The 23,567-nt window shown below is 41.2% G+C and overlaps 1 protein-coding gene across 1 annotated transcript; it reads right to left on the bottom strand.

Moving 5' to 3' along the window:
* Positions 1–3,992: 3,992 nt before the first annotated feature.
* On the bottom strand, positions 3,993–23,001 carry LOC307136213 (tripartite motif-containing protein 16-like). Its single transcript, XM_079833015.1, has 6 exons — positions 22,356–23,001; positions 13,702–13,797; positions 13,373–13,606; positions 9,904–10,063; positions 5,682–5,729; positions 3,993–5,075 (listed from the first exon to the last, which is right to left on the bottom strand). Exons 1-6 carry the CDS (start codon positions 22,926–22,928, stop codon positions 4,558–4,560), a joined length of 1,629 nt encoding a protein of 542 aa, XP_079689141.1. The 5' UTR covers positions 22,929–23,001; the 3' UTR covers positions 3,993–4,557.
* Positions 23,002–23,567: the final 566 nt, after the last annotated feature.

The following is a 23,567-nucleotide window of genomic DNA, read 5'->3' as shown; positions in this document are numbered from 1 at the left end:
TGCACCACAGTGTTGGACTATTTTCTTGAATCTTCTTTAAGCGCAGGGGAGCAACTGTGTCTAAAGTGCTGGAAAAGAGAGCACTCAATAGTTTCTGTTGCAACATCGAGGTTCTTCTAAGCTATCTGGGATGCTGAGGAGATGATACTGATGAGGAAGATTATTTTAAAAGTTTTGAGCAGGATGAAGATGTCCAAATGTTTCTTATTTTGTTTAAATATGTATATTTTTCATTTAGTACTGCCCTTCAGAAGCAACAGAACATACTTGCATGTTTCCCGGAAGACAAATTAAGTACAATTTACCTTGATCTTCAAATTCAATAGGTTTTCACCCCCCGACTCTTAATGCATCGTGTTTCCTTCTGGAGCATCAGTGAATGTTTCAACCTTTTAGTAGTTGTGTTTGAGTCCCTCAATTGTCCTCAGTGTGAAAAGATGGATTCTCAAAATCATACAGTCATTGCTGGAGAGGGTTCAAATGTGCAAAAGATACTGGAAAACTGAAGAATGTGCAGGACCTGGAGGATTTTTCTGAAGAACATTGGGCAGTTTAACTGCTCGAGACAAAACAAGGGACTCATGAACAACCATCACAAAACAGAAAAACAGCCGTGGATCATCCAGGGAACGACACACAGTATTGAGAATCAATTATTTATAAACTTTTGAACGGGGTTATTTGAATAAATTCAGCTTTCTTTTTTTTTTGTCTTGTGGACTATATGTTAACACTTTTTATGTAAAATATCTTATTCAGGACAGTACTAAATAAAAATAACATGCATTTTGTATGATCTAATTTTGTTAAAATTATTCACATTTTCACAGATTCTGCAAGGGGTTCACATACTTTTTCTTGCAACTGTATGTGTGTATGTAGGAATGTATGTACAGTATGTATGTCTGTATGCATGTATGTAAGCATGTATGTATGCTTGTACAGTATGTGTGTACATTATGTGTGTGTGTGTGTGTGTGTGTGTGTGTGTGTGTGTGTGTGTGTGTGTGTGTGTGTGTGTGTATGCATGCTTGTACAGTATGTGTGTGTGTATGTATGTATGTGTTTATGCATATATGTATGTATGTATGTATGCAAGTATGTATGTATGTAAGCATGTATCATAGACCGTAAAAAAGGCATGTATGTATGAATGTACAGTATGTATGTACATTATGTGTGTGTGTGTGTGTGTGTGTGTGTGTGTGTGTGTGTGTGTGTGTGTGTGTGTGTGTGTGTGTGTGTGTGTGTGTGTGTGTGTGTGTGTGTGTGTGTGTGTGTGTGTGTGTGTGTGTGTGTGGGTGGGTGTGTGCGTGCATGTATGTATGCATGCTTGTACAGTATGTGTGTGTATGTATGTATGTATGTATGTATGTCTGTATGCAAAGATGTATGTATCTATGTAAGTATGTATGCTTGTATATGATGTGTGTGTGTATGTGTATGTATGAATGGCGATAGAAGTTTGAAAAGCACAGTTATCAAGTTTCATAAGTTATCATAAGTTTCATTATGTATGAATGTACAGTATGTATGTACATTATGTGTGTGTGTGTGTGTGTGCGTGCGTGTGTGTGTATGTATGTATGCATGCTTCTACACTATGTGTGTGTGTGTATGTATGTACGTCTTTATGCATGTATGTATGTATGTATGTATGAATGTACAGTATATATGTACATTATGTGTGTGTGTGTGTGTGTGTGTGTGTGTGTGTGTGTGTGTGTGTGTGTGTGTGTGTGTGTGTGTGTGTGTGTGTGTGTGTGTGTGTGTGTGTGTGTGTGTGTGTGTGTGTGTGTGTGTGTGTGTGTGTGTATGTATGTATGCATGCTTGTACACTATGTGTGTGTATATGTATGTCTTTATGCATGCATGTATGTATGTTTGTATGTATATAAGTATGTATGTATGAATGTACAGTGTGTATGTACATTATGTGTGTGTGTGTGTGTGTGTGTGTGTGTGTGTGTGTGTGTGTGTGTGTGTGTGTGTGTGTGTGTGTGTGTGTGTGTGTGTGTGTACAGTATACATACACACATAGGGCAGCGCAGGGCACAACATAATGCGGGTTAGTTGTAACACACATGGTTTAACACTTTCCACACATGCTAGAATGAAAAAAATCGGCAAAATAAAAAAATCTTTGGAAGATATCACTGAACCTTTATTTAAGCATAGCGAAAGTAAATTTCTTACTTAAGTTTATTTTTCATCTGTTTTTTGTGTTTATTTAAAATGAGACTAATCTGATATTATTTTAATCTTATGGGCCCTATTTTAACGATCTGAAACGCAAGTGTCAAAGCGCGAAGCGCAAGTAACTTTGTGGGCGGGTCTCGGCGCTGTTGCTATTTTCCCGGCGGGATAAATGGCTCTTGCGCCCGGCGCAAATCTAAAATGGGTTGGTCTGAAGTAGCTTCATTATTCATAGGTGTGGTTTGGTATAGCTTTCCTGTAGCTCAAACAGTAGAGCATGGCGCTAGCAACGCCAAGGTCATGGGTTCGATTCCCAGGGAAAGCAAGAACTGACAAAAATGTAAAATGTGTACCTTGAATTCAATGTAAGTCGCTTTGGATAAAAGCGTCTGCCAAATGCATAAATGTAAATGTAAATGTAAATGTTTGGGCGTAACGTGAATAAACCAATCAGAGCGTCATCCAACATTCCTTGTAAAAGCAGGTGCGCAAGTTCCATTATGGATTGCTATTATTATGGCGTATTTACCAGGCGCACGCCAGGAGCGGTTCACAGCCGAGGAGACTGATGTTCTTGTAAGAGCAGTGAAAGACAGAGAAGATGTGTTGTATGGGGATGGGAGAAACCCACCCAAAATAGCGTCGGTTAAACAGGCGTGGGAGGAAATAGCCACAATTGTTTCATCAGCTGGCATCCCCAGGACGTCGCACCAGTGCCGCAAGCGCTACAATGACATCAGAAGATGGGGAAAGTCCAAGCTTGCCAGCATCAATCGGGCACGCCGTGTAACGGGAGGTGGATCTGCCTCTACTCAGGACCTGACGCCAGCAGAGGACATCGCTGCGTCCACCCTCACCGATTTTTTTTCCTGGTTCTTGACGGACAAACCAATTTGTTAGATGTCCTTATATACATATATGTCTTGCCAGAAGTTGCCACTATTGGGCAAACAGGTCTCCTTAATTATTAGACTACAATTAGCCTGAATAATTTGTAAGCTAGATTTATGCCTATTTTTTCACATCTTCGTGGCACACCACAATGATTTCCGTCATCTCATGTGTTAATATTTTTTAGTGTAACAATTTATGATTTGCAAAAATAACTGTTGCATCTGTGTAGATTACATGAGCAAAGTGTATGCGCGTTGTGCACGCTATACATTATGGTCAAGCATGCGCCCTTAAAATAGCATAATGAACAACGCGCAACGCGCCACTGACTTTAGACTAGGTTTTTTCTGGTCAGTGGCGCAATTGTTTAATGGAACAGCAAAATAGCACCAGGGATTGTTTGCGCCGGAACACGCCTCCTTTTTTGCGCTGAACCGCCCAGGTAGCGCAAGTTCATTCACTAGTTTAGCGACGTGCTTCTGTGGAGGGAAAAGCGCGCTTTGCGCGGGTGCAAAATAGGAATGACACATGCGTCGGTGTACAAAGTCAATTGCGCTGGGTGCAAGATAGGGCCCTATATCTGTTATTTAACAGTTGATATAGTTCTTTAATGCTGATCTAACCAGCAGAAGACACGAGCCAGGTTTAAATCCTAGTTGTGCAGTTGGGGCATGTTGTCACACTGTTACAATGAGCCCCTATTAGAAATATGCTATTATATTCTATAAGTTTATGAATTTTATTGAGAAACCATGAGAAAAAGGTGAATAAAGACTGAGAGTCAATGTTCAGAAATTATTAAAAAAAAAAACTTTTTAACTATGCTGTATAACTGTGTTTTGAGGTTGTCAAACTCAAAAATGTGTTTATTTTTAATGATTAAAAAATGCCATTTTATTTTAAAAAGTTAATAATTGTATTTTATTGACAAAATATTTTAGTTTGGATATTTTTTTGATTATATCAGGTAACATTTTAAGATGTAATCATGTTACAATGTGTCCTTCACATGTTACAATGCACCCCACCTATGGGGCATGTTGTCACATTTCACTTCTATTCTTTCGGGGTAAATCAAGAAAAAAGTATGCACTGCATTAATGAAACAAAACGACATAACTGTACTAGACATGTGGGAAATGAATGTGGGAAAATTAAATACTCTGAACCACAAGTGGATTTACACAAACTGAGAAAGTCAAAAAACGTTTCCACTCTCCCCTACATACATACACACACATAGCTACATGCACATACATACACACATACACACACATACATACGTACATACATATCCATTTTCCTTGTGGGGATCTTTGTGGGGGCATTATTCAGTTATTTCAGTGGCAGAAGTTCAGCTGTATAAATGTAATGAAGAGAAATAATAAAAGAGACTGTAAAATCTCACAGTTACTGATTTATCATGCATTATGGGTAAAATCACTCTACAGTTTATAGTCGGAAACATCAACACAGTTTCACTGTTGATCCTGAACCAACATAAAACCCAGGATAGAGCGTCTGAGTGAATGTGGTCTGGACTGTGTGGATGAGGCTCATTGTGTCAGAGACGCTGTAGAAGGACAGAGTTCCTGCACTGTGATCCACATACACTCCTATCCTATGACTGGACACTGCAGGGAGATCAGTCTCTATCTTATGGTGTATGAATGTGTAACTGGAGGAAGAGCAGTACAAACTCCAGGACTGATCATTATGTCCAAATCCACACTCATTACCCCATCCCTTCCTGCTGATGCTCTTATATGACACTGATATATACACACCATCACCACTCCACTCAATCTCCCAGTAACAGCGTCCACACACACTCTCTCTACACAACACCTGACACCAATTACCAAATCTGTCTGGATGATCAGGATACGGCTGCTGTGTGTCAGTGTAAGTAATCACTCTGTTACTCTCTGACAGACGGAGGAGTTTATTCACTGTGTTCAGTTCCAGAGTCAGCGGATGGGAATCTGATGAAGAGAAAACGAGTCAAGTCAACTTTATATATATATAACGCTTTTTACAATTGAGATTGTTTCAAAGCAGCTTCACAGTGTTAAACAGGAAAATAATGCATCAGAATTTGATTCGGCTGTACAACCGCTCTGGAGAAAACGGTGATGTCATCAGCTTATTTCAATGATCATACAGTGAAAATGTGGGCATTAGATTAGTAATTAGATTAGTAATTTAGTTGATATGGTTAATTTAGTTTACTAATTAGTTTTTATTTGGATATTTAGTTGAAAATTTTGTGTCCCCAACTGAGCAAGCCAAGCCAAAGGCGACAGTGGCAAGGAAGGAACCAAAACTCCATCAGGTGGCATAATGGAGAAAAATAAACCTCGGGAGAAACCAGGCTCAGTTCTCCTCTGGCCAATTAACAAACAGTAAAACACATCAGAATCAAGAATTATGAATATGTCTTTTAATGTATCTGAACTGACCAGATATCCTGTGCACACCATCATTCACATGATCAATTATGAAACTCATATCATGATTTCTTTCACCTTCTACAGGAAGAACATGAACACATTCAGTGAGTTTTTCTGCTTGTTTTCTTAGTGACTTACATTGTAGGAAGTCGTTCCTGGTCTTGGGATTCATGTTGGTGAATGTGACTGTGGAAATAAACAGACATGAACAGTGTGAAGAGAATTTACAAGATAAAATGCATTAATTGCTGAGACATTTCTAATGTGATGCTCTATGATATTAGATGATGGAGGACTCATTTCAGAGCAGATGAATCTCCAGGGCTTCATTTATAAAAACACATGTATCGAATTTGATCCTAAATCCATGGTTACCTTGCGATACTACACGAGTACTGCGTTGTTTGTCTTGTTAATATAAATAAGACAAGACGCTACGGGAAAATCAATTTTTTTCTCAGATTCTGAAGCCTTTATACAATCAAGCAGTGAATACTGCACATCGATTGGTTCAAAAAGTTAAAGAAATTGAACCAATGACACGCGCAAGCCAATGGTGAGCGAGCCCGCCCGAGCCTGCTCAAATGGGCGGAGACTTGGGCTATAAAAGCGGTCATTTCACCATGGCAAATTTATTAATTCTCCGTCAGTGACGCACATAACATCTCTTCATTAGAACTCGGATTGAAGCCTCCTTCACCTGTAAGCAACCAGACTCGCCGCTGATCTTCTCACCTTCGTGCAGTCGATCAGACCGCCTCCCTGCTCTCTTCAGCACGCCGCTCTCAAGAAGCTTGCGCCCACACAGCCACCGCTTCAAGCGGCCGCAGCTCTCTCAGCTCTTCAGCTCGCCGCTCTCAAGAAGCTTGCGCCCACACAGCCACCGCTTCAAGCGGCCGCAGCTCTCTCAGCTCTTCAGCTCGCCGCTCAGCTCGCGGCTCACGTGCAGTGTTGATCACCCTCTCTACAACAGCCGGATCAGATCCCCGCTCTCAAGCAGCCCTGTTCTCGCGCCGCTGTGTGACAGCCGGATCAGTGCTTCGCCCACGAGCCGCCTGCAGCCGAGCGAGCTCTTTTAAAAAGAGCTGTAAGAGAAAGAGCTCATTTTCTGCGACATTGTTGCAAATGTCATGCCACTCTGACGGGCACAGTGAGTGCGTGCAATGTCTGGGCGAGTCCCACGCAAAAGCCGCGCTCGCTGATTCGACCTGCTCTAACTGAGAGAGTAGAGTCTCGCCTCTCTGCGCTCGTGGATAGCGTTCTTTTCAGAACGCGACCCCGCCCCTCAAGGCCTCCCGTTTTCTTCCTCCCGGGAACCTGCGGGGAAAAAACAGCAGGGCAGAGGATCTCAGCGCTCGGACGAATGCGATCTCACATCGGCTCACCCCCCACGTGACTTACTCTCCCCAAAGGAAGAGGTTTCCCCCATCCATTTCTCCCATCCAGACCAACGTCCCTCTGTTATCGAGTGTCTTTGTTTCATTTTGAGGATCTGATGACGTGACGCAGGACGCCAGCATGTCGTTAGCGGCATCAGAGGCCGAGGAGTGGTCGGGCTCTCAGCATGACGCCGCCCCCTTGCCTTTTTTGGAGCCTATTGACGTCAGCGCTTCTAGTGACTCAGAGCTCTATCGCATGCAGTCCAAAGAGAACAGCTCGGTTTAGAGTGGTCTGCGCCTGAGGAACCCATGCGCAGCCACTTAGACGAGTGGTTCCTGCCTGGATGTCATCAAGCTCCCTCTCAGCGGTCAGTGTCCCTTCTTTCCAGAAGTGCACAACGGGCTGACATTCATGACGCGCTCCCTACTCAGCCCGCCTTCATTCTTCTGCCTCTCACGCCCTCACCTCCGTTGGCAGCACCGGGCAGAAGGGTTATGAGACGTTATCTCCTCTGGACGAGGCTGTGGCTGCACATTTGTGTCCGCCCGCCGCCATTGGATGGAAAACCAAGGCCACTCATCCATCTAAGCCCTGTCGTACCACTTCGGCCATCGCTGGATGTGTGTACACATCGGCTGGTCAGGCAGCTTCCGCTTTACACTCCATGGTGGTTCTCCAGGTGTATCAAGCAAAGCTCCCTAAAGATTGGATGAGGCCGGACACGACTCTGCCACCTTCAGAGAGCTGCGCAGGGCCATGGATCTGGCCCTGTGTGCCACGAAGACCACTGCTTAGGCCATTGGTCACTCAATGGCCAGTTTGGTGGTGTTGGAGCGCCAATTGTGGCTTAACTTGACTGAGATCAAGGACGCGGATAAAGCCGTTTTCCTTGACTCGTCAGTCTCCTCCACCGGTCTCTTCGGACCTGCTGTTGTTGGCTTTGCTGAGCGCTTTACGGCAGCACAAAAGTCATCCCAGGCTATGCAACACTTTTTGCCCAAGCACTCCACTCCCTCTGCCACAAGCTGCCCTAAATCAGCGCCAGCTCAACGGCAGATGCCAAGGAACAAGTCACCAGCCACCAAGCCAGCGCTAAGCTCTGAACTCAGATGGCGCTCGCGCTCTGCAAGGCATCAACCCCCTCCGGTGTGACAGGGCCCTCGACCCAAGATAGAGTTGGACCCTGCAGCCCAGAAGCCGGCCTGATGGCCGAGAAAGGAAGAGGGAGGGGCTAATTCCCTCTGCGGCCAGACCTCCCTTCAAAAAACTCATTACAGGCAGTTCTTGAGATTTGCCTTCGAGGGAGTGGCATATCAATATACGGTACTGCTGTTCGGCCCTGGCCCCCCACACTTTCACGAAGTGCATGGATGCGGCTCTCTCCCCTCTGAGACAGATGGGAGTACGCATTCTAAACTACCTCAACGGCTGGCTCGTTCTGGCTTTCATGTGTGGTTTCTCAACGGGAGCCCCTAAGCCTCCCTGAGAACATTTTAAACAACATGTATCAGGCCAGAGCTCCGTCTACAAGACGTCCCTATGCCTCAAAGTGGGCCGTCTTCGCCTCCTGGTGCAAAACCCAGGGCGACGACCCTCTAATCTGTGACATATCTCAGATATTGTCATTTCTTCAAGACTTAATGGATAGAGACCGTTCCCCCGCTACTCTTAAAGTCTATGTTGCAGTTTTCTGTGAGCCCCTCGTGTCTTGAATTCGGGCCTAACTATTCCAAGGTCGTCCTGAAACCTAGACATGGATATGTCCCAGAAATGGTAGTTCTCTCCGCCCGTCCTCCTTCTCAGGATGAACAGGAGTTGAACCTTCTCTGTCCTGTCAGAGCCCTGAGGGCGCACATTGATCGCTCTGCCTCTTTTTGTCAGGCGGAGCAGCTTTTGTTTGCTTTGGGGGCCGCACGAAAGGTCTTCCAGTCACAGAGCCTAGACTATCTAGATGGATAGTAGCCATAGCTCTTGCATACTCCTCCTTGGGCCTTCAATGTCCCTGGGGAGTCAGAGCACACTCTACAAGAGGCATGGCCTCCTCGTGGGCGTGGTTATCTGGTGTTCCATTGACATCTGTGCGGTGGCCGGCTGGGCCTCACCGTCCACATTTGTTAGGTTCTATAATCTGGAGGTCCCTGCGCTTCAATTGCAGGTCTTTTCTGCATAAAACTTCTGCACTCATGTGCTTTCTTGTCTCATGTCCTGGTAATGGGGTTCTGGTGAATGACTTATACTAAGTGTCTTGGAGCCCTTTATTAAGTGCTTCTCACTGTATTAGTCGTCATCGGTTCCCTTAGATACGGAATGAGAACGGCGTAATTTGCCATGCTACGCGCGGAGATGCCTCATGCATCGCTTCAGTCGAAACAATCAATTTGCCATGGTGAAACGACCGCTTTTATAGCATTTTTGTATAGTCTAAAACAACACAGATGCTTTTTTTTTTTTTTTTTTTTTTTACAATTTTAACTTGTGATAAAATGTAAAACTTAAGAGGTTAAATTTGTTAAAACATTGGTTTATAGAGTTCAGCCTTAATGCAGAAATGCAGCCATTGGGTACTATTGCTATCTAGTTGCTATTGATATTTTATCTTTATTTAAATTTTATACCAACATAGGTCACCAAAGTCATCACATTTTTAGGTTTTGGCTGTGTGAACATACTGGAATTATAATTTTTTACTGAAGTTAAATTCATTTTAAATATACATAAATTAAATATATAAAATAGATATATTTTACATAAAAATATGGTACTTTAAGTGGTAAATAAATTAAAAAATACAACAAAAATTAAAAAAAAACTGCATAAATTGATAGTTTTTATATTATTGAAGATATTGATATAACATTTATTTAAAAAAAATATTTGGGATAACACCTCAGACCCCCGTGCCCAAATGTGTCCACAAAGGTCCAATTAAGGGCTGTAATATGAAGGTCCCTTGAGGGATAAAGGAGGCGCAGGACTTTACCTCTGTCAGAGATCTTCTTGATCTCCTCTTTGCAGAAATCCTCCAGTTTGTCTCTCAGCTGACAGACAGATTCTATCATGCCATCAAAAGAGGAGAGAGGACTGAAGAGAACGTCGGGTTCGTCTGTAGATTCAGGAGGTGCTGAGAGAGACTGGAAACTCTACAGAAATCAGAAATCAAAATGTAATTTCTATTGAAACTTGTCACTGATGTATTTATTAATATAATTATTAAATAAAATAGTGATATTAGTAAAATATAAGTTGCAATTAATACATTTAAAAATGATTAACTTTAAATGTAACATTGAATAAAACATGAGTTAAAATCATCAAGTGCTTTACATGTGCTTTAGTATGTCAACACATAAAATAAGTGCACTTCTTTAAAACATGACAAAAGATTATTAAAACATAATGATTGAAAATAAAACTTTTTATTTGACATTATTACAAAGTGTACTTTTTAAAAGTCTACTTAAGTTTGTTAAGAAACTGTCATAACTGCATCTGTATCTGAAGTACCACCTCTTCACCACAGGAGGGAACTGTCGCCTGAATATTGACTGCCGGGTTACTGCACCTGAACTGCATTAGGCTTTTCAGTCTGGATATATATTGGTCAGCTTGCACACGCTTGAGTTGCAAAGTCTTGTTATTCTATTTGAGTACATTTCTGAGCGGTTCTGATTACTGTTGGATTTCCCTGTGTTTCTGCCTTGGACTGCCTTGTGTTTCTCCTGTTATCCACATCACTTGGATTTGTTTGCTTCGTTCGGATTGTCTACCCTGGTTACTGACCCTGCCTGTTTACTTATGCTGTGTACTACCTGTCGATTGAATAAATTCTCTGCAAATGTATCCACACCAGCTTGCGGAGTCCTCATTACAGAAGACTTCAACGGATCCAACGGAGCCTCCAGTGCACGCCATGCTGGCGTCTCAGGCATCCATGTTACGTGAGCACCACCACCTGCGTCTAGTCCTCAACAATATTCTGCTGGGAATTTTATTGATGTATCCTTGGTTAAAAAACTGTTCATTGAAACTGCTCCTTGCATTCCTCCTCTGTGTGTCACAACGTTAGATGGGCGTCTGCTGGGGGCAGGCTCGGTGCAGGAAGTGACTAAACCTATACAACTTCAAATGGGGGCACTGCATTAAGAGAGCCTGCCACTGTATGTAAATAATATGCTGACTAATCCATTAATCTTGGGCTTCCCGTGGTTTACGACACACACAACCCAGTAATCTCCTGGAAAGGAGGAGAAATTTTAAAATGGAATCCCTCTTGTATTTCTTCCTGTCTTGAACCTGTGCTCACCTCCTGTTGTTTCACTAAGCTTCACGAACCTTTGGATAAGTTGCCACCCAGTGTCCCCGTTGAGTACTATGACTGGCGTGCAGTCTTCAGCAAAGACCAAGCTACTGAACTTCCACAACACCGACCTCAAGACTGTGCCATCGACCTTCTGCCAGGTACCTTTCCACCCAAAAGTCGTGTTTATGCCTTGTCGCTGCCAGAATCCAGAGCAATGGAAGAGTATGTGGAGGAGGCACTTCTTCAGGACTTCATTAGACCTTCTACGTCCCCTGCTGCAGCAGGGTTTTTCTTTGTAGAAAAAAAAAAGATGGCACCCTGTGGCCTTGCATTGACTATAGAGGTCTCAACGCCATTACTATAAAATGTGCTTATCCATTGCCTTTGGTCCCCTCTGCTCCCCTCTGCTCCCCTCTGCTCAGATGTTCACTAAATTGGACTTGCGCAGTGCTTATAATCTCATTCGTGTTCGTGAAAGGGACAAATGGAAGACTGCCTTCATCATCAACACAGGCCATTATGAGTATCTGGTCATGCCTTTTTGGTTATCTAATGCTCCTGCAGTTTTCAAGTCGTTCATGAATGAGATTTTCAAGGACATGATTAATAAGTTTATTATCATCTACATTGATTATATTTTGATTTACTCCCCATCTTTAGAGACTCATTTGGCGCATGTTAAGGTGTGCAAATCGCTGCAGCGTCTGGCCGACCATCATTTTTTTGTCAAGGCATAAAAATGTGAGTTTCACGTGCCCTCAGTCACATTTTTGGGCTATGTTTCGAGGGAAGGGCAAGCTCGCATGGACTTCTCCAAAATGCAAGTTGTGGTAGATTGGCCCGAGCCTCAGTGCATCAAGGAACTTCAACGTTTTGGATTTCGCAAACTTCTACAGACGGTTCATTCGAAATGTTTGTGCTGTAGCTGGACTTCCGCTGCTGCTCAAGCATTCCAAGAACTTAAGGTTCATTTTACTGGCGCTCCTATCCTGAAACACCCTGACCCAGCCCTCCCTTTTGTGGTAGAGGTGGATGCATCAGACGTTGGAGTGGGAGCAGTCCTTTCTCAGTGTCATGGCTCCCCGGCTAAATTGTTTCCCTGTGCTTTCCTGTCTAGAAAATTGTCCGCAGCCGAGAGAAACCATGACGTGGGGAATCGTGAACTACTGTCCATGAAGGTTGCATTTGAGGAATGGCGGCATTGGTTGGAGGGAGCCCAACACCCGTTTGTAGTACTCACCGACCATAAAAATCTGGAATACATTCAAGGAGCTAAAAGACTAAACCCTCCTCAAGCCAGGTGGGCACTGTTCTTCTCTAGATTTCACTTCTCTGTATCCTACCGCCCTGGGTCCAAGAATGTCAAAGCTGATGCGCTCTCTCATATGTATTCCGGTTCGTCTTGCTCTGAAGCCCCTACTACTATCTTAGCTCCGTCACTTGTGGTAGCATCAATTCGTTGGAATATCTTCAATGAAATTTTGCAAGCACAGCAGGCCGACCCCACCCCTCCCATTTGCCCAGAAGGACATACTTACGTTCCCCAAGCTCTTCGCACCCGAGTCATGCAGTGGGTACACACTTCGCTCAGCTCAGGTCATCCTGGGGAGAGCCGCTCTATTCAGCTGGTGAGAAACAAGTTTTGGTGGCCCTCCTTTGCGTCTGACAAACTTTGTAAAGAACTGTGCTATATGTGCTCTAGTAAAAGCCTCTTGTCAACGTCCTGCAGGCCTACTTCATCCATTGCCCATTCCTCGTCATCCCTGGTCTCATTTAGGGGTTAGGGCTACTTCCTCACTGATCTTCCTCCATCTCAGGGGAACACCACAATTCTGGTCATTAAATGTCGATTTTCAAAAGTTTGTCGTCCTCTCAGAAAATTGCCCTCTGCCCTTGAGACTGCAGAAGCACTGTTTCAAAACGTGTTTCGCTTTTTTTGGCCTGCCGGAGGACATTATTTTCGGATATTTCCATTTTTGCTTTGTCATTTTATTCTGTGAAATTTTCTGGGGACCCCTTAGAAAACCCCTGATAAAACACAACACTTGACTGAAAGTCAACGGCTCATTCTGCTCTCATGAGATGTTTCTCTGTCATAGCAGATCTTGCTCAAGTCCACTATGATCCTGTTCTTCTAGATCTCTGTTACCTGCAGGAAATGGATGTGGTGGTGTGTGTGTGAAAGCTGCTCCAGCTCAGCGTCTCTCCTCCTCAGATCACTGATCTCCTGCTCCAGTCGCTCCAGTTGTCCTTCAGCTCGACTCACTTCAGTCTTTTCCTGATCTCTGATCTGCTGTGTGACCTCAGAGCAGCTTCTCTCAATGGAGCGGATGAGCTCAGTAAAGATACTCTCACTGGCCACCACTGCTGTCTGTGCAGAGCGCTGTCAGGACACACATCACAATCACACATTGGCTTCAGTGGGACTGACAGAGACACACTGAGACGTCTCAAACTTCTCTTCTTCTCCAGACTCACCTTATGGGACTTTACAGCCTCTCTCAGCTTCTGAAGATCTTTCTGTCTCTGCTGGATTCTCTGACGGATCTTCATCTGCGTCTCCTTCAGCTGTTTCTGGAGGACAAACCAATAACAGGAAATTACACGTTAAACTACGGTTACACAAAAAGGGTTAAAGATCTAGCCCGGGGAGTTTACGTTCAAACCACAGATTCATAGTTTCCAGAAATTAGATTATGAATGAATATGAAACTGAAATGTCAGCAGTATTTCATCAGTGCCTAGTTTTATATGAATACTTCACCCTAAAGTTTTAATTCTGTTATCATTTACTTTTCCTCATGTCGTTCCAAACCTTTATGACTTTCTATCTATTGTGAGACTTAACAGAAGATATTTTGAAGAATGTCTCGACTGTTTGCAGAGGCCAAAAAAGATGGTGACACGTCAATAACAACAAACCTCATTGGTTCTTTCATATCACAGTCACATGACTAAACACCATGATGTCCTGACACAAGTAGTGATGTTTGATGGTTTTGATGTCATCATATTTGATTTAGGCTCTGCGTACATGAGTGTCACATGGTGCTTGCAGGCAGACAGACGAAGACAGATAAATAAAGTTTTCAATTAAGTTTAATGTCAAGTAGATTCTAAGGCAGGTAAACAGGCTATGCAACACACAACTTAACATGAACATGACCAAACAGAGAATGAAGGTGAGGGTAGAACTTGTATAGCAAACACAAACGAGACTAATTCATGAAACACAGCTGAACAGAACAAACTCATAATGACGTGATCATGATAACAAAGAAGTGGCGGGAAAATCAAACAAAGCACGACGTGACTAATGAAAACAAACTGAAAGTCCATGACCTAAACCTTGGAAGAGCCAAGGTGGTATGGAAGCTGATGACAACTAGGGGACTGCTGGTGGTAACACAACATGCTCGAAGTCATAGCAGGGCTTCCATGGAGACTGCGCATGGCTGTACACTAGTGTTCCTTTCGTCAACGAAAAGTATGACTAAATATCGTCGTCAACAAACCTTTATCACATGACGAAAACGAGACGCAGTGTAAATGCTGGTCATGTGACGATGACTATAATTAAATGTATAATACAATATTGTTAACGAATAAAAACGAGACTAAATGTGGTTCACAAAATAAAAACTATGGTAAAATGTCTCTTCATTTTCGTTGACGAAAATGAAACAACATTTTATAACTTTATGAAGGGACCGATGGCTGGCCAGTCGGGGTTCGTAAGCCCTATTTCTTTCTCCTGTGGTCGTTGCCACAGGTTGGTTTACCAGGAAGAGGCTGAAGACTACAAAGCTCAGAATGCAAACTAAAGCTTATTAAAAACCGTAACAGACAATGGAGGGAAACACTCCAACATAACATAAAAGACTAGACCAAGACTGAAGGTGAGAGTGTGACTTAAGTAGAGAACAGAAACGAGATAATTAACAAGACACAGCTGGGATAAATGAACTAATGAGGGTAATCAGGGAAACACAGAAATGGCAGGAAAATGTGACAAATCAAAAACACAACCAAAACAGACTAGACATGTGACAGTCGTAAGGTGTAATTTACAGGGGCTAGTCAGTGATTTTATTGTCGTCTTAATCCAGAATATCAGTGTTTTTCTCCCACCACCCATGTAAAAATCCCCGGCCGAATTACCTACTGTTTGACAAACACCAAGGCCGTGTGGTGCCGTCTGAATCCACATCTCTGAGTTTTCAATAATATATCACTTCAGAATTCACTGTTTATATCCTTTTTGACCACTGCAGAGCACTGTACAGTTGCACTTCGCTGTAATTTGGATGCATTTTAAAGATCTAGACTTTTATTACTGAAATGCTGGCAAGTATTTACAAGAGCAAGATATTTCATCACCGCTCAAAAAAAAGAAAAAAAAAGAAAAGCACGTAAACATTTGAAATGTGCCGTTATGACGGCAGCAAGTATATATGTTAAAATAACCACAGCATTATGTTTACCTCATAAGTGCATAAGAGGCTGTATTCACTTATTTCCGCTCATTTCCATGTGGAATAAAATGACATCCTTTATTTTGAGATAAAATACAAGACAGAAAACCATTTTAACTATAACGTGGGTCTAATTTTAAACAGATTTAAATAATTAAATAATAATTAGGATATTATTTTCCTATTATTAAATTGTCTTCCGTGTCTGGAATGGATGTATTCTTGAGTCTATAAGGTAAATAATATAATAAGATAACCTTGTTTGAAATGGGTTTGGCTATAAGAAGATTTTGGTTTTATACTACTAGGTTATAGGCTACTATATTGACTCGGTTAAATAGAATTGCATTACTAAAGTTTGTCACATTTTCTATTGACTAAAACTAGACTAAAATGTCATCAGTTTTTGTCGACTAAAACTAGACGAAAATAGTCATGGATAATTCGGACTAAAATAAGACTAAAATGTCAACTTTTAGTCGACTAAAACTTGACTAGACTGAAAAGAGCATGAATGTGACTAAAACTAATAAAAACTCAAATGACAAGTTGACACAAAGACTAGACTAAAACTCAAATTAAAACAGGCCGCCAAAAACAACACTACTGTACACATCCAGCAGTGGCAGGGCTGGAGGACTGGCTGATCTTCACGGTGATGGCGGCAACAGAAATCTTGACAGACTTATGGTAGGTATAGCACAGTCCATGTAGGTCAATGAAAATAAGTCAGAGTTCATTTTTATTTTTTATTTATTAAAAACAAAAAAATGAAATAAACACATGTATATAAGTATTCACAGCCTTTGCTATGCACATGACAAAATTGAGCTCAGGTGCATTCCACTGATCATCCTTGAGATGTTTCTACAACTTGATTGGAGTCCACCTGTGGTAAATTCGACATGATTTGGAAAGGCACACACATGTCTATATAAGGTCCCACAGTTAACAGTGCATGTCAGAGCACAAACCAAGCCATGAAGTCCAAGGAATTGTCAGTAGACCTCAGAGACAGGATTGTATCGAGGCACAGATCTGGGAAAGGGTACAGAAAAATGTCTGCAGCATTGAAGGTCCCAATGAGCACAGTGGCCTCCATCATCCATAAATGGAAGAAGCTTGGCACCACCAGGACCTTTCCTGGAGCTGGGCGCCTTGCCAAACTGAGCGAAGGGCCTTAGTCAGGGAGGTGACCTAGAACCCGATGGTCATTCTGACAGAGCTCCAGCATTTCTCTGTGGAGAGAGGAGAACCTTCCAGAAGAACAACCATCTCTGCAGCACTCCACCAATCAGGCATGTAAGGTAGAGTGGCCAGACGGAAGCCACTCCTCAGTAAAGTGCACATGACAGCCCACCTGGAAGGACTCTCAGACCATGAGAAACTAAATTCTCTGGTCTGATGAAACAAAGATTGAACTCTTTGGCCTGAATGGCAAGCGTCATGTCTGGAGGAAACCAGGCACCGCTCATCACCTGGCCAATACCATCCCTACAGTGAAGCATGGTGGTGGCAGCATCATGCTGTGGGGATGTTTTTCAGCAGCAGGAACTGGGAGACTAGTCAGGATTGAGGAAAAGATGAATGCAGCAATGTACAGAGACATCCTTGATGAAAACCAGCTCCAGAGCGCTCTGGACGTCAGACTGGAGTGAAGGTTCATCTTCCAACAGGACAATGACCCTTAGCACACAGCCAAGATAACAAAGGAGGTGGCTATGGGACAACTCTGTGAATGTCCTTGAGTGGCCCAGCCAGAGCCCAGACTTGAACCCGATTGAACATCTCTGGAGAGATCTGAAAATGGCTGTGCAACAACGCTCCCAATCAAACCTGATGGAGCTTGAGAGGTCCTGCAAAGAAGAATGGGAGAAACTGCCCAACACATAGATGTGACAAGCTTGTAGCATCATACTCAAAAAGACTTGAGGCTGTAATTGGTGCCAAAGGTGCTTCAACAAACTATTGAGCAAAAGTTGTCAATACTTAAGTACAAACAAACTTCTCTCACGTTGTCATTATGGAGTATTGTTTGTAGAATTTTGTATAAATAAATAATTAATTTAATCCATTTTGGAATAAGGCTGTAACATAAAAAAAAATGTGGAAAATGTGAATACTTTCCGGATGACAATTCTATAGAGTTGAATTGAAATATTATTGTTAGAGCCATAACCACGTTAATAATTTTGTAATTTTTTTTATTAAGAATTATTATGTTCTTGAAAAAGGTGTGTTTAGGTTAATTTTGTATCACGTGACTGTGATATTACGTAAGCGCAAGAGAAAAGAGAGTATAGAAGAAGTAGACGGAAACAAGGAAAGCTTCGAGCTAATGCTGCCTTCATGTGCTATTGGAAATTTGGTCATTCCGACTACTGAAGTCATGATTACGAGCTCATTGCATTCAAGTTTCAAAATGTAAGGGCGTTCATGTGCAATTTTTTACCTAGGAAACTCGTATTTACTATAATTCCGAGAGCACGTGAAGGCAGCATAAACAGTCTTTTGACCGTGAAACGTTCTTGTTTTGTAGCTGAAATAAGTGGCAACAATTTGTGTTTTGAGTTTTTTGTAGTGTAACAAGACTAAGAAAAAAGTAAATATTTCAAGAAAAGTTTGGATTCACGCGTTAAGTCCTTTGTGTCGAAGCTTATGTTAATGGAGAAGAGCATGGCTTGGATCGCCATTACAATTATGTCACACCACTGTCTGTCCAGCAGAGGGAAACCGAGAGCACAAGACCTTCCACATCTTCCTAATTCACTGCTCGTTATTGGTTCAATTAAATCACGGCTGCGTCCGAAACCTGGAAAATGCTGCCTTCGGAGGACACATTTCAAGGCAGGAAGGCACGTCCAAATTTAAAGCTTCACTATGTAACTTTTCCGTCCACTAGAGGTCGCCTGTTCAAAACAAAGGTGTAGTTTGATGACGCCACGTTTGAGCGCAGAATCTTGGGACATGTGTTCTTCACCTCACAGCCGGTGGAAAAGAGTCAGGATAGGACTCGGGCAGAAATCATGTTCATGGATGCGATTGTTAACATTACTGTAGTATGAAGCAGAGCAGGACTGAGTGTTGTAGAGCTGAGCAAGGCCGCTGGAGCGATTGAAGAGCGGGACTGTTATTATGGCATAGTCGCCGGCGCCACTTTCTCTTTTGCAGTCATGAGTATGAGGTAACGCAACTCTGTTTATTGTATTAGATACATCTGCACTGTAAAAAAAAATCAGGTCTCCAATTGAACATTTTCTAGTGAGCGATCACATCTAAATTTTTCAGTTGGCCAAATTGAATTTCTGTGAATTGATGCAATTTAATTCAATTAAAATTCAAGAAATTCAATTTAGCCAACTGAAAATTTTAGATGTGATCGCTCACAAGAAAATTTTCAATTGGAGATTCAATTTTTTTTACAGTGTGAGTGTGTTGAAAAGGAAGTTATGACGTTCGCTCGGCGGCTGCTATGACACTTGTTCACACTGCAGTGAGAGTACAGCTTTTCTGCTAAATAAAACCGGAAACCGAAGGTAAAGCAGATATGACGCAATCGACAGGCGACTCCCTTAAACGTATAGCTCACACGTCCCAGTTCCTTGGTTAAAATAGCAATTTCTCACGATTTACAAATAGTTGGAAACATTTGGGATATTCTAAGTACTCAACTGAACAAAATATATAACACTGGCCTAGTGGTTTTTGGATATTTTACTGCAAAAATCTTACATAGTTTACCTTTAATGTTAGCTTCACTTCCTGTCTCCAGAGATACTTTCATCTGATCGATTTTTGACACAAAAGAAGATATTTTAATGAATGTTGGTAAACAGGCAATTGATGGCAGCCATTGACATCCATAGTATTGTTTTCCTACTATATAAATCAATGGCTACGGTCAACTGTCTGGTATACCAACATTCATTAATATTATCTTTTGTGTTCAGCAGAAGAAAGACACTCATACAGGTTTGGAACAACTTGAGGGTGAGTAAATGATGACAGAATTTCCATTTCCCGGTGAACTATCCCTTTAAAGACTTTTTTGGTTGAAAAAACCTAAGGTCTTTTATTCTTCAAGATTAACTTGTTATTTGAATGCTATGTAGTTTCACAGAAAATGAACTTAGATTTGTATAATGGTCTATAGTCATAGCTCAAAGGTGTTTATTCCTCTTCATGAAGAGTGTAGCTCCAACACACCTGCCTGAAGTTTTCATTGATCCTAATGACCTTGATCAGCTGCTTCATGTGTGTTTAATTAAGGTTGGAGATAAACTCAGTGGGGGAAAAAATCAGACACACTTTCTTTTCATATTGAAGCATTAACAGATTTTAGAAAACTAGAATAAATGAACAGAATTTAACGGTACTATAATCATAGTTTGACTATTTTGTTTTGAGCAACTTTTTTTTAGTGAATCGTGTTGTGATTAGTATAGTAACATTCTTGAATGTGACTGTGTATGTATGTATGTATGTATGTATGTATGTATGTATGACAACTGACTTGTTCTTAAGTAATATCATACTTTTGCAGATTTCGGAGAACCCAAAGGAAAAGAGGCAGTAGTCTGATGCAAGCCTGAACCGTTGGACCACCTGTAGTTATAATGACATCAGACTTCTGAAACTAGTTTTATTTTTAAAGTTTGTAATGCTTTTGTCCTATTTCCCCCCTTTTCTTTTTTAAAGAAAGATCTTTTATATCTGTTTTGTCACTGATTGTGGTAAACTGTTAAATAAAATAAATTGACTCAACTGCTGAGGTGTCATTTAAAGGGTTTTCTCCAAATCTGAAATGGTCCATTGAAGTGTTGTTGAAATAATAATGTTGTTTCAACATTAACTTGGTACATCAGATGACAACATTGTTTTATGTTGTCATTCAATTTCAGTTGTATTTTCAGTTTCAACCAAAGTGATCTAGAATCAACATCACATTGTAACCTTGATCAAACAATATTACCAAAGATTATTTTTGTTAATTTCAATTGTGATCCAACATCAGTGATGTAGAATCCAGCATAGTGTAATGTTGATTCAATAGCAGTACCATTGATTTTTATTTCACCGTTGATTCAACATTAAATGTGGTGATATTGAAAAATGTTGATTCAATGATTATTACAATTGATTTTTTTGTTGAAATCTCAACATTGTTTCAACAGTAACTGAGGGTGCAAAAGTGATGCTAAAGCCACATCACTTTGTAACGTTAATTCAATGTAATTGGCGTTGACGCATCAACACTCAACATTCCAATGATTACATGCTATCTGGGGACTTTATGTTTTTTTCCCTTCTAAACCTGCCTCTTGTGATTATCTTTCAATTGTGTCCACACTGCCCCAATAGAGCAGTGGTTAGAACCTTGGGCTTTCAGCAACACAATCTTTGAATCTGGACCTGACATATGAAATATTATTCAAATAAGCATAAACATACAGTCTTTCAACATTAACATCCACATACTGCAATTGCACTGCACTTTACGTCCCTATTGTTACTGCGTAACAACCTGTAATAAACCTTGCACATTATACTTCTTTATATATACATATTATATATTTTATGTTAACCACTTATTTTTAATACAGTTTATCTCACTTATCATATCCACATATTTTTTATATTTTTATTTTTATCTTATTTCCTATTTTTTATCTTTTACTTGATTTATTTATAATTCTACTTATGTTAATACTTTTTATTCTAATTTTATTCTATTTCTATTTAATTTCTTGTAACTGTTATTTGCACTGTCCATGGAGCGGACCTGTTTACATTTCACTGCCAGTTGTATATTGTGTATATAACTGTGTATGTGACAAATAAAACTCTTGAATCTTGAATCTTGAATCAAATGTATTTTAAAGTAAAATGTTTCATTTGACATTATTACAAGGTGTACTTTATAATAAAAGTGTACTTATTAAACAGTCATGAACGTTTACTCTCTTTAAGTGCACCTAAGGGGATAGTTCACCCACAAATGAAAATTCTGTCATCATTTACTCACCCCAAAGTTGTTCCAAACCTGTATGAGTTTCTTTGTTCTGCTGAACAGAAAAGAAGATATTTTGAAGAATGTTTGTAACCAAGCAGATAGAGCAACCATTGACTACCATAGTATATTTTTCCCTAATATGGTAGTCAATGGTTGCTCTCTCTGTTTGGTTACAAACATTCTTCAAAATATCTTCTTTTCTGTTCAGCAGAACAAAGAAACTCATACAGGTTTGGAACAACTTGAGGGTGATTAAATTATGACACAATTTTCATTTTTGGGTGAACTATCCCTTCAAGTGCCCTTTTATTTCATTAATATTATTTTATCTTCAAGTACAGTTTTTTAAAAATATATTTTTAATTTGAAGTACACTACATGTACACATGTCAAAACAATTAAGCACACTTATTTTTTAACCACTAGTTGTTAAGATTACTTTTATGGTTTTGTCTCCTTTTTGGAAATTGAATCTTTTGTACCCATTTGACTTTAAATGTATAGAATAAAATAGATGAGACATTCTTCAAAATATCATCTTTTACATTCCACTGAAGAAAGTCAGTCAAACCGGTTTGGATTGGCTTGACGGTTAATAAATAAAGACAGCACTTTAATTTCTGCGTGATCAATCGCGTTCATACCTGTTTCTCTGTCCTCTGTGCCTCAGTCGATACGGTGTTGTGGTTTTTATGTTCACTCTCCATACACCACACACAGATGCACTGTTGATCAGTGATACAGTACATCTCTAGCTCTTTATCATGTTTACGGCAGATCATGTCCTGCAGTCGTCCAGTGGCATCAATCACTTTGTGTGGCTTACGAGAGTGAAATTCCTCATGGCGGTCAAAATGAGTTTGACAGAAAGATTCCTGACACACCAGACAGGACTTGACGGCTTTGTATTTTCTTCCAGTACAGACGTCACACTCCACGTCTCCAGCTCCAGCATAACATTCAGCAGGAAGTTTAGTCTTCTTCAGTTTCTCCACCAGTTCAGCCAGAATGGTGTTCTTACCTAAAGCAGGTCTTGGACTGAAGGTCTCTCTGCACTGAGGGCAGCTGTAGATTCTCTTCTCATTCTCCTGATCCCAGCAGTCTGTAATACAGATCTTACAGTAACTGTGTCCACAGTGGATGGTCACTGGATCCTTCAGGAGATCCAGACACACTGGACACACAAATTCATCCTGAGAAAATCTGGCTTCTGCCATTTTACTGCATAAATACAGAGAGACACAAACACACAACACCTCAACAATACTTCAGTCTCTGTTTCCCTGAACTGAGGAGTTGAAATAGTTCCTATTTCTGTGCTTGAGTGACGTGTGTAAAACAGGTGTGTCTGTAAAGCAGGTCCCTCATTCCTGGTCAAGGAGAGTCACTTTCCAGCTATGTTTATGGGAACTTCAGGTGGAGTCAAAAACATTGTAATTACAAGTTATGACTTATGAGTACATGAATGACAGAGGAAACTCATATTTACAAATGACAAACTCAGAATTCGAGAATCTAGAAGATGATCTTCTCCAGTCCAGACTGGAAATTGGGGCAAATATCTGGAAAGAAGTCATGGAGTGTGTGGCGAGCAACGAGGCTGAGGGACCGTGAGAGCGGGACGAGGCCGCGGTCATTATTATGATGATGAGCGCCAGCTGCGTGCTGCATTGGCCTCGTCTCTCGCGGAGGAGTGACGGGAGTATAAAGGAGGAGCGACGACAGTGAAGGACGAGAGAGGACCAGGCCTGGATTTTAAGTTGTATTTTTATTTATGGTTTTGTTTATGTATGTGTGCGGCAGTCGTCCGTGAGGGGCTACCGCTTTTACTTTCACTTTGTTTGTTTGTTTATTTG

This window comes from Gobio gobio, assembly GCF_949357685.1.
Source record: "Gobio gobio genome assembly, chromosome: 1".
Classification (NCBI taxonomy): Eukaryota; Metazoa; Chordata; class Actinopteri; order Cypriniformes; family Gobionidae; genus Gobio; species Gobio gobio.
Note: the sequence above shows the minus strand (reverse complement) of the source record. Positions and strands in the feature narration are given on the sequence as shown.

Coding starts and splice junctions, on each gene's coding strand:
- LOC307136213 (XM_079833015.1), bottom strand. CDS start 22,928: ATGGCAGAAGCCAGATTTTCTCAGGATGAATTTGTGTGTCCAGTGTGT. Junction 10,064..13,372: donor ACCACATCCATTTCCTGCAG/GTAACAGAGATC, acceptor TGATTTCTGTAG/AGTTTCCAGTCTCTCTCAGC. Junction 5,076..5,681: donor CAGGAACGACTTCCTACAAT/GTAAGTCACTAA, acceptor TCTCTTCATCAG/ATTCCCATCCGCTGACTCTG.